The sequence below is a fragment of the Dicentrarchus labrax genome, unplaced genomic scaffold (genome assembly GCF_905237075.1).
Source record: "Dicentrarchus labrax unplaced genomic scaffold, dlabrax2021, whole genome shotgun sequence".
Lineage (NCBI taxonomy): Eukaryota > Metazoa > Chordata > Actinopteri > Moronidae > Dicentrarchus > Dicentrarchus labrax.
Window position 1 is genome coordinate 5,395,658 of NW_026136723.1, and position 11,895 is coordinate 5,407,552.

The 11,895-nt window shown below is 38.6% G+C and overlaps 1 protein-coding gene across 1 annotated transcript in view; it reads left to right on the forward strand.

The window, feature by feature from the left end:
• si:ch211-57n23.4 (immunoglobulin superfamily DCC subclass member 3) overlaps window positions 1-7,342 on the forward strand; it is a 32,269-nt gene extending 24,927 nt beyond the window's left edge. Inside the window, exons 12-14 of the mRNA XM_051390741.1 lie at window positions 656-782; window positions 971-1,085; window positions 2,417-7,342. Coding sequence (XP_051246701.1) covers window positions 656-782; window positions 971-1,085; window positions 2,417-2,491 — 317 coding nt within the window. The 3' untranslated portion in view covers window positions 2,492-7,342. The remainder of the gene's footprint in view (window positions 1-655; window positions 783-970; window positions 1,086-2,416) is intronic.
• The last annotated feature ends 4,553 nt before the right edge of the window (window positions 7,343-11,895 follow it).

The window sequence follows — 11,895 nt, forward strand, 5'->3', positions numbered from 1 at the left end:
CGCCTTCCTAGTCTTTTGACCACTCAATGCGCTGTACAGCTCTTCTTCTCCAGATAACAAAATAAATTAACTTGTGATCTCGAGATAACAGCATTTTTTGTTTTTTTAAACCTGTTGCATGCACGGCTGTTCTTGACTTCTATAATAAGATACAAAACTCCAAAAATGATTTGACAGTCCGTATCAGAGAAAATGGGATTGGGAAAGACATTCAGGCCTAGACATATCTAAGAAAGATTATCATAATATACGGGTCAGACTGAGGCAAACTCCAGCTTCTGGTGAGACTGTTGTTGGACAAAATCTGATATTTTGTGACTCCAAAGTAGAAAAAAAGAACAGAATTAGAGACTGCTGGAGGTGGTGTGGTAAAAATCTATTATATCTATCTTTTGTCACATTATAAGTGGGCAAAATCCCAAATAAATGTCTTTAAAGCTCCTTTGGCTGCTATAAGAACACTCTCAAACTGAAATGGCTGCAGGCAGGCCTCCACACAAGGACCACCGAATGCAACTGTGAAATTAAGTGTCTAACCTTTGACTTTGGACTATGAGATCAGCAATGTGTAAAATACCACCAAATGCTAACTTTGGCTGAAGCTCAGCTTTTTTCCATCATGAGTATGTTCCTCATTAGCGCTGTGTGTTTCCAGGAGGGAACAGTCTGTGTCAGTGCAGGGATGGAGAGGCCTCTCTGGGCAGCATTGTCATCGGCATCCATATTGGCACCGCCTGCATCATCTTCTGTGTTCTCTTCCTCATGTTTGGATACCGTCGTAGGTAAGTGCAAACACACTGTACATGCTTTGTACTAGTATATTATATACACTGTCAGTAATTCTTGTTAAATTATAATGCAATCAATTATCTATTAGGTTTACTGACCAAGAGTGAATAACCATGAATTGTTAGCTATGTAAATGTAAACTAATATACAATCTGTGCTCATAGCTGGAACCTGTTTACAGTCTGTTTTGCAGTAAAGGGACTCAGGACAGCTGGTCTGTACCGAGGGACAACACAGAACACAATGGCATCCCTAAGGATGGAGGAAACCACCCCAGAGTGGAACCAGTGCCTCAGGTAGTCACTCAGAATATGCCAGTCAAAGCTTTTTCTACTTTACTTAACCATTTGATTTATTAAGTACATTTTTAAGTATTTGTAGGGTCTAGAAACAAAACATTGCATTTAATTACAAGTGAAGTGTTTCTTTGGCTCAGAAGTAATCTAGTGCAGGGGTTTTCAAAGTCTGAGACTGATCTGGGCCTCCCCTCAGACATAGCTTGGAAAAAGGCGGCCCCTTACTTTACTTGCATAGTATCGCTCAATTCCTCGATGCCTATGGGATTATGATTCTTTTATAATGACAATTGAGCCAACACAGTCTAATATTGCTGACAACACCAAATACATAGAATATGATGACATGCAATGATGAATTGCTTATAATTACTCATATATCATTGTCACCAGGCTTGCTCATTAGCTTAAAAGCTCACTAGACAGTTGTGCTAGTATGAATTGGAAGATCAGCAGGGATAACTAGCTAAAACAGAAAACTTAGTAGTAAAATATCACATGTTTTAGGTAGTTACAAGAATAGTGCCATACTGGACCTCAGTCTATAGTACAGAAATGCTGCTTTTGGCTCAATAACAAAGATCAAACTTCCAGGCAACAGCTTAAGATCCCAGTGTGTGCACTCCATAAAATACAATGTTTGTAACTAAAATCACAATTAACAGTCCTCACAGTTTTAGATGTGGATGACCTTTTAGATAAACAGATCAAAATCACTGCTAATGATGGACATCTGTTCTTGTTCTGTTTGTACATTTGGTCAAAACAAGTCCATCTAGAACTGCAGTCAGCATCTGTCACATGTAAGACTCGTTGAAGAACAGCAGCTGCCAGTGTTTGGTATTACATCCATCCATCATTTTTGTCTTGACAAATATTGACTCACTGAAGTATTGGATGACGTCTGATGCTGTTATTCATCCATCTGTCATATGACACAATGTAATGACAACATGTAATGAACTTTTTTGTGGCCATTTGTGACAGAAATTCAGGGCCTACAAGATAGCTAAGAAATAATGGCCAAAACCACAAACAATTAGACTGAAAAAGAACAAACTGAAATGTCTCTCTAGGGAATTCTCAAATGGAGTTTGCAGAAAAAGAAAAAAGAAAAAGAAAAAGTGTATATTATATTGTAAATAAAAAGTAAAACTATTTTTAATCTCTCAACACTGTAATGATGACATAGTGGAAGACCATGCGTGACTGTGGTACCCTGTTTGTGCTTGTCAACTTGTCAAATATTTCCGTACTTGACTGATATGATTTGTTCTCTTTCTTCTCTCTTGTCTCCTTTCTGTCCTGCTGTTGTGACTTCCTGTGAGCAGGCGGTCGGTCCAGCGCAGTGCCAGGTTGTCATTGAGCAGCACATGGCAGGTTTGCCTGGCACGGGCAATGGCTAATACTGGTCAAAATTATCAACACCCACATTCCTGTCCTCCCCTCCAACAGTCTGCTACTCAAGTAGGAACCCCTTAGCCTCCCATCAATGAGCACCTTCCATGCTCTTTGATAGGGGTAAGTCATAGGTTTAGTCTCCCCAAAACCTGCTGCTAATAACCTGAAAGTAACCTACACAAATCTGGTCCCTTGCCACCCCAACCCGATCCTCCACCCTTACCTCAAACCAAAGCTTACTGCCTTTATTGCCTGTGCACATGCACATGTGCATGTAGTCAAAGCCGTCAAAAAGCATTGCCACTGCAGATTAGGTCCTGTCACATTCTTTTTGTGTGTACACCACAAACACATGTCATTTTTCCAGAGGGAGTCTGTTCCATAACCAAAATATTGTATTCCTTAGACCTCCTCTGGTAAGCTGACATGTGAAGATGTGTACTATGGTCTTAAAACCCAAATGAAGCCAAATATTCTCACACAACTGGAACATTCCAGTTAGTCTGTTGTGACAGAACTCTTGACTTTGCCTTCAGTTCCTCTGCAATAAGAAAGGAAAGAAACATAGCGGCCTTTGTGAAAGCCTTATGGAGGTGAGAGTCTGACTAGAAATGATTGTCTATAAGCCATACAAGCCATTTAGAAGAACCATGCAAACATTACTCAACTCAACCTCACCCAAAAGCTGCACACCTCCAAAGAAAGCTACCTCAGTCTGACAAGAATGTCTGAGCCATAGTTGGGCCAATATTAGCCTGATGATGCTGCTTGTGCTAGCCTACCTCAACCAAAAAACATCCCGAATCCCTTTCCCTTGAGCCACTACTTCCCCGACCAGTGCCAGTGCCAGTGTACCGTGCCAGCCGCCAACCAGGCCAGTCCAGAGAGTGCTCAGCAGGATGACTACCATGGAGAGCGTAACCGTGGCAGAGCCTGAATTCCACTGCCACAAGCCTAAGCCTTACTGTACCGGAGATCGACAAGAGCCTTAACAGCCGCCTCTTCAAGCCAGGTCACCTTTTGTTTATGTCCAATTTTGGCGGAAATCTTCAACGATTCTGATCTCAAGAAGGCCATGTAGTGTTGCCTCCTTGGTTGTTCTTTCTCCATTATGTGGATATCCACAGCTTTCAGATATCCGCAAGAGCCCATCTCCAAAGACATATTTGTGCAGAAGATGTAGCTCATGGAAAATATGGACCTCAAAGAGCGCTTTGTGAACCTTTCAAGCCATGCATTCAATTTTTTTCTATGAAGTCTATCAGGAAGAACATGTTCACAACTAACAGGTTGTTTGTTTGAGCCACACAAACCTGATGGCATACTGAAGATAAGCCAAAAAATGACTGAGGCCACGCTGCCGAGTTAACTGTCCAGATGCCAAATTGGTCGCCCTGGGACCTCGACGACACTGAGTTGGCGGCTAAAGAAGTTTTAAGGGGATACTTGCCTGAACGCACGGATGAGGCTTGTGTTTTGCCATGTCAGCCTATCCAAAAAGTTCTTCCCTAAAAACCAAGCTGAATGATACCCAAAGATGTAAACATTTTGATGGTTTTCTTTATTTTCCTTTAAAAGAGAGATTACATTTACTTACAATTTTGGATTGTTCCCGTTTGAAAGGGGTCACCTGTGTGTAAAGTGCTTTAACTGAACCCAAGCCAAAAACATTTTTCTCATGATTTCGTTACCATTTTTTTAAATGATATCTTTCATGTCCTTTAGTTTGGAAGTCATTGCAGGTGCATCCCTTGAACGTTGAACTCTATTTTTGTTGATTCTAACATTTAAAAGTGACCAAATGAAGATGTCAGATATTTTGAAAGACTTTTTATGTCAATATTATAAGGGATACTATCTTCCTTTTTTAAAGTAGTTGAATCCTTGCCAAATATTTAGCTATTGTAAAGAAATATGTAACCAAATACCTCTACATTTTTAACATTCATACTTTACCTTTACAGTTCCTCATAACCAAAGCACAGAAACATGCTTGTGAGTGCGATAATATACGTGTGTGAATGGCTAACAGTGGGTGAACCTTGAGGGCAGCTGCTTTGAGAAGGAACCACACTTTTAGATTCAAAGTTGCCTTCGACCCAAGTTGTTTATACTTTGGTCCCCAAAGATTCAATACATTCTTTTTTCTTTTAAAAGGAAAATATTTTTTTATTTAATTAAATGATCTGCACAACGAGACTCTAATAATAAATAAATTACCTAATGTCTGCTTTTTTTATCTACAAACAAAGACACATATCTTATGTTTCAACTTGGCTTCATCCAACAAGGAACAGTGCACTGCTAACATTAGTTTGCAGCCTAGATAGTTGTAGCTATAGAGCATTAAACAGATAAACATCACTTGCAAATGTCAACAACAGTTAGTTTAGATGCTAAATAATGTGATCCTTGTTATTCACCACTGCTTACAAAACACTGCCTGTCTGTGGCTTATATAAACTAATAAAAATTACAGTTTGCTCAATCTTAGATTGTTAGTGAGTGCGGTCAAACACTTACACCAGCCCAACCACTCTTTTATCACTTTTCAGTAATAAAAAAGTAACAATTTATTTAAAAACACTCCGACATTGTAATTTCAGATGGATTTAAAAAAGGTTTCCCAACTGAAACATGATAAAATGCTTTAAACCAGGGTTTTAACCATGGCATTGCATCTTATGACTGAAGAAACCCATATATTATTGACCAAAAGTGTGTGTTGCCTCAAGCTTTAATGTTCCTCAAGGTTTACTATGACCCTTTGTTAGTGTTAAAGGTTTATTCAAAGCAGAGCAATATAAAAAATAAGTGCTTTCCCCCTCGTCTTCTTTCTTACACAACTGAGAGCTGTTAAACCAACGCGATACCAAAAAGTGTATTTGATATGGAAGACCTAAAAAGTCAATGTGTTTTTGTAGCGTAAAGTGTGTAGTGGTTAAACTAGTTTTTGAAATGGAAAGCGTTTGTTGCTTCTGTTTGGAATAATTCATTTGTCTGCCTCTTTTCATTTGAGTCTTTCGTTCTTCCTGCTGTGCACAGGAAAAGTTGCCAAAAGAAATGTTTGCTTTGTTTGAAAGTTTATTATTGTTATTATTATTAGAGCTCAACATTAATTATGATAATTTCAAATGTTTTCCTTTTTTTGACATGTGTAAGGATGATATGAAAATTATTGTTAGGGTTACTTTGTGATGGTCTTTGCGCATGTGATGTGAGTTTTTCCAGAGATTTTCGAAGCCAAACTCACATTCTGCCCCGAAGAGCCAGCGACTAGAAGAAAGAGAACTACAACAAAAAGAAGAAAAAAATTGTAGGAAAGTAGAAGCTGGCTGCTAGTACCAATGAGAAACAATGCTTTAATGATTATAAGTGCTTCTCTGTTTGCTAAGCTCTCCACTATGTATTGTTGCCAACTGAAAACCTAAAGCTTTAACCTGTTGTGACTGAGGTCCCGTCCTTGGTCTTTGGCCAAAATGAAAAGGTGTGGAGGTAAAGGACTGACTGTAGATAGGCTGCAGTCGGAAACAGAGACCAAGTTGTGACTAGGAACGTTTTTAAAGTACATTTATTTTACATTTTAATGGAATATGTTCACAGAAACTTTCACTATATCCTGACAGTAGAACATGAGACAGATAATCTGTGAAAAAATCAGGTTCCTCTGGCTCCTCCTAGTGCTCCTAATGGATGAAATGAACAAAAACAACCAATGAGAGCTGAGAAAGATGGAAAGACACTTTGGGCTGGTGGCTTGAAGATAGTTGACTGTTGAGTCTCATTCCCAGTGTCAATAGTTGATGACCTGGGAATGAGACTCGACAATCAAGTATGTTTCTTACCTCTGATTGGTTGTTTTCACGAGGCTCTGTGGATTCTTGCAAATGCCGTTAGGAGCACTAGGAGGACCCACAGGAACCTGATTTTATCACATATTATCCGTCTCATGTACTACTGTCAGGATATAGTGAAAAAAGTCTGACTTAAAGTTACCTACTGCAACCTTAAAGTGGGACTATTTGACTTTTTAGGAAGTAATAACAATTTTTCACATTGCAGATGAATACATAAGGAATAAACCCCACCGTACACATTTGCTGCTACATTCTTACTTGGCCTGGTATGACCAATAGTTTATGGTGGCTAACTGTTAGATACATATTCCTGTGTTAGTGACATTACTTGTCCTTCTATTATACTATGTTGGAGCTTTTTATCCCATAGCAAAGGTCACATAGACTCACTTTAATGCATTAACTTTTTTTTGTGTGTGATTTATTTGAACTGACCCTTTAATGTTATTTATTTATTTATTTAGCCTGCAGGCTCCTTTTGTAAGTCTTTAAGCTGTGAGGGTAATAACAAAACAACACCATCACTTTGTCATAGAAACTGTGGCACTCACATAAAAAAAAAATCCTGATGATTCGCATATTTATAGTCAGTTTGTGTCCTAATAATAAGAGTCCATAACCTACACCTCTTTTAAGCAATATTGTTTCTGTTCATAGCTAAATATGGACCAAATTACTCAGTAAAATGTATGTTAATGTCCCTATAAAAAACATCACTTTAGAGGAAAATAAAATACATAAAGTGAAAAATGTTAGTATTGGAAGACATGATTATTAAAGTGTGATAGTTTAAATTAGGGAATATTTAAGAGAAGAGCTAAAAGAATCTGCTAACGGTGATAGCAGCATTTTCAACTCCCTAATTCCTACTAAACAGCTTGGTCTCTGTGGGGCTGCAGACTGCTCTATGTGAATGTCTGGACTGACCTCTGCTTTTTCTCCATTCCTTCATCACATTCCAATATGCCTAAAACCAAATAAAGACATTTCTTGAATTAATATTTCTCCATCTTTTTTGCTTTTGTTAGCATTCAATTGATTAGCTCACTTAGCCCTGCTACACTCAAAATCTGTGTAGGTGAACCCATGTCTTATCTAGGGTGTGCTGGGAATGGGATCCCTTGAATTGAATAGATAGATTGCATACAGTGCTTTCATTAGCCAGCCCAGTATTGGCATTCTGTTTGAGCGAGGCCTACTTATGACACAATTGATGTATCTTGGGATCAGCTGACATGACATACAGTAGGTCTGGTACTTAGACCCCAAATGAGCTGTCATGCTTGGTTGTAACTAGGGATGCTCGATATATACGGTTCAAACGTTTGGGGTCACCCAGACAATTTCATGTTTTCCATGAAAACTCCCACTTTTATTCATCAAATGAGTTGCAAAATGAGAGGAAATATAGTCAAGACATTGACGAGGTTAGAAATAATGATTTTTATTTGAAATAATAATTTTGTCCTTCAAACTTTGCTTTCGTCAAAGAATTCTCCATTTGCAGCAATTACAGCCTTGCAGACCTTTGGCATTCTAGCTGTCAATTTGTTGAGGTAATCTGAAGAGATTTTGCCCCACGCTTCCTGAAGCACCTCCCACAAGTTGGATTGGCTTGATGGGCACTTCTTACGTACCAAACGGTCAAGCTGCTCCCACAACAGCTCAGTAGGGTTGAGAACTGGTGACTGCGCTGGCCACTCCGTTACAGACAGAATACCAGCTGACTGCTTCTTCCCTAAATAGTTCTTGCATAGTTTGGAGGTATGCTTTGGGTCATTGTCCTGTTGTATGAGGAAATTGGCTCCAGTCAAGCGCGGTCCACAGGGTATGGCATGGCGTTGCAAAATGGAGCGATAGCCTTCCTTATTCAAAATCCCTTTTACCTTGTACAAATCTCCCACTTTAACAGCACCAAAGCAGCCCCAGACCATCACATTACCTCCACCATGCTTGACAGATGGCGTCAGGCACTCCTCCAGCATCTGTTCACTTTTTCTGTGTCTCACAAATGTTCTTCTGTGTGATCCAAACACCTCAAACTTAGATTTGTCTGTCCATAACACTTTTTTCCAATCTTCCTCTGTCCAATGTCTGTGTTCTTTTACCCATCTTAATCTTTTCCTTTTATTGGCCAGTCTCAGATATGGCTTTTTCTTTGCCACTCTGCCTAGAAGTCCAGCATCCCGGAGTCGCCTCTTCACTGTGGACGTTGAGACTGGCGTTTTGCGGGTACCATTTAATGAAGCTGCCAGTTAAGGACATGTGAGGCATCTATTTCTCAAAACTAGAGACTCTAATGTACTTGTCCTCTTGCTAAGTTGTGCACCGGGGCCTCCCACTTCTCTTTCTATTCTGGTTAGAGCCCGTTTGTGCTGTTCTCTGAAGGGAGTAGTACACACCGTTGTAGGAAATCTTCAGTGTCTTGGCAATGTTTCGCATGGAATAGCCTTCATTTCTCAGAACAAGAATAGACTGTTGAGTTTCAGAAGATAGTTCTCTTTTTCTGGCCCTTTTGAGAGTATAATCGAACCCACAAATGCTGATGCTCCAGATACTCAACTAGATGGTTGCTGGAAATGGGCCTCTGTACACCTATGTAGATATTCCATTAAAAATCAGCCGTTTCCAGCTAGAATACCTATCATTTACCACATTAACAATGTCTAGACTGTATTTCTGATTAATTTAATGTTATCTTCATTGAAAAAAAACAGTGCTTTTCTTTAAAAAATAAGGACATTTCTAAGTAACCCCAAACTTTTGAACAGTAGTGTATATCTATCGCTATATGCAGGCTTTTTACACCAAAACTGTTAGGTAACAACATAACATATCTCCTATTGTGGAATTAACACATTATGTCTCATTTTATTGTGATGCCCCACTGGATGCATAAAGTTACATAAATGCAACATGGCTTTCCAAATGTAAACACTGTCTGTGCAAAATAAGAGAACAACTTCAACTTTCATTGTATTAATACTGAAAAGAGCGCTAACGCAAATCGCTAGCCAAGCGCTAATTGCTAGCTAAGTGTTAGCTTTTGTTAATGTGTTTGTATTATGAACCTGAAGGAGTGCTAATGTAAACTCTAAGCCAATTGTTAGTTTGGTTAAGGAACAGCTCATAGCAGGGTCAGATATTTAAGGTGCATTGCATTTATTTTGTGTTAATATTAAAATCATTCAGCTTTAAATTGTTTGCTTGTTAGCTATAGTTAGCAACCAACCAGTCTAGCGTGTAACTGCAGAGGTGGGTAGAGTAGCCAAAAATTGTACTCAAGTAAAAGTACTGTTACTTCAGAATAATATGACTCAAGTAAAAGTAAAAAGTAGTCATCCAAATAATTACTTGAGTAAGAGTAAAAAAGTGCTTGGTGAAAAAACTACTCAAGTACTGAGTAACTATTGAGTAACGTCTGATTTATTTTTTAACACATTCAATCAGACAGACAAAAATACAAAATAATCGTCTTTAGGCAAATTATAGTTCATCCAATCAATAAAATAAATTAAAATTAACTAATTAATTACAAAATAGCTTAAATTAAAATAATCCAGGTAAATTCAAGTACTTAAAAAATAAAATCAATAAAATAATAATAAATAAAAAATAAATAAGCACAAGTAACACAAATTCCCAAACCTTTATACTTTTTTACCAGGCTCTGCAGGCAGAACTAGAACAAGGCAGCCCATAAACTCTCATAAACTCTGTGTGTGTGTGTGTGTGTGTGTGTGTGTGTGTGTGTGTGTGTGTGTGTGTATTACCGCTACATGTTTCCTCAAGTTAGATGTTGAGTTTTTGAATGCTGAAATGTCCATTTGTTTTGATAGACACAGAAGACACCGCGTAATGTAGCTGCTGTTTCGCACTTTTACTGAGGTAAACATGCTTTCAATATGAGGCCAGGGGTGTTCCTCCTCGTCTGGGTCTGCATTGCCGACGGTTGATTCTGACATTTTTGTTTGCTACGACTGTAAAGCTAACCCGTCCTGCTGCTGAGATTGAGTGTGGTCACATGACGAGACTGCACCACTACGTTTGATTGGTGAAACACAGTCAAGTGGTAGAGCCTTTAGCAGAAGTCTCTCTCTGTCAAAATAAAACATCAAAATGAGGTGTACGCGGGGGGGATAAAAACAATGACGCGTAGAATACCAAAGAGGTAAAAAGAAAAGTAACGAGCTCATTGTAGCCTAATGTAGCGGAGTAAGAGTACAGTTTCTTCTTCACAAATCTACTCAAGTAAAAGTAAAACGTATAATGTTTTAAACTACTCCTAGAAGTATAATTTTTTCATTTCAAAAACTTACTCAAGTAAATGTAACGGAGTAAATGTAACTCGTTACTAGCCACCTCTGGTTATACGTCATCTAGCGCGCGCCGGTAAACGTCCCATGCTGCGTTCATGCAGGCTCGGAAAGGCTGAAGCCTAGAGAACAAACATCGGTTATAAAACCCGATACCGATAATTCCCGATATTAAATTTTTTTGTGAATATCGGCCGATAATATCAACCAACCCTAACCCTAACCCGATATTATCGGAGGTCCGATATTATCGGTTTTAAAATAGTTCCCTGAATAGTTACTACTTACACTCTAGTTTTTGATCTTTGACCCCTGAAGTCAGATAAGTAAATGATAGGGTTTGAAAAGTTATTGATTATTAACAGTTCTTTGACTTCTGACAACTTTCCTAATTGTTTCAAACATGCAATTATTCAACCGCTAAAAGGTCCAGTGTGTAACATTAAGGAAGATCTATTGTCAGAAATGGAATATAATATTCATATGGATATTTTCATTAGTGTATAATCACCTGAAAATAAGATTTGTTGTTTTTTTGTTACCTTAGAATGGCCGCAATGTTGACTCGCCCAGTATGGACAAACCGTTTTGTGTTTTGTGTACAATTTCTGTGAACACTGTACCTTCTCTTACACACTTGGAAGTCGAACCGTCTAGAAACCAGTCTTAAAGGAACTGCTCTACATCTGCTAAATTCATACCTGTCCAATAGAACTATTTCCATAGATTTAGCAAGTTCCACAAACAAAGTCGTTTTTCATTTTAACCGTGGTGTTCCTCAAGGGTCCATTCTTGGCCCACTGCTGTTCTCAATATAAAAGCCTTTTCTTAGCCAGATCATCCAGACCCATGGTGTTTCCCATCACTGTTATGCAGATGACGCACAATTAAATGTCCCTCTCCCTGTCCACTCCTTGCCTGCCTTAGCGATTAAATGTTGGATGTCCCAAAACGTTTTAAAACTCAGTGATGATAAAACTAAGGTCAGTCTTTGGGCAAACACATTCTACCAGCCTGCTTCACAGTAAGCTTTATTTTTTTATTTATTTATTATAAGTTTGACAAGATTTAAAGAAGACAATAATTTACATAAAACAAACTGTGTAATAATAAAAATAGACTGTTGTCCGACCACTCAAAGCGCTTTTACACTACGTGCCACATTCACCCTTTCATGGCAAAGTCCATCAAACAGAAACTAACATTCCTACACCGATGCACGGCATCAGGAGCAAT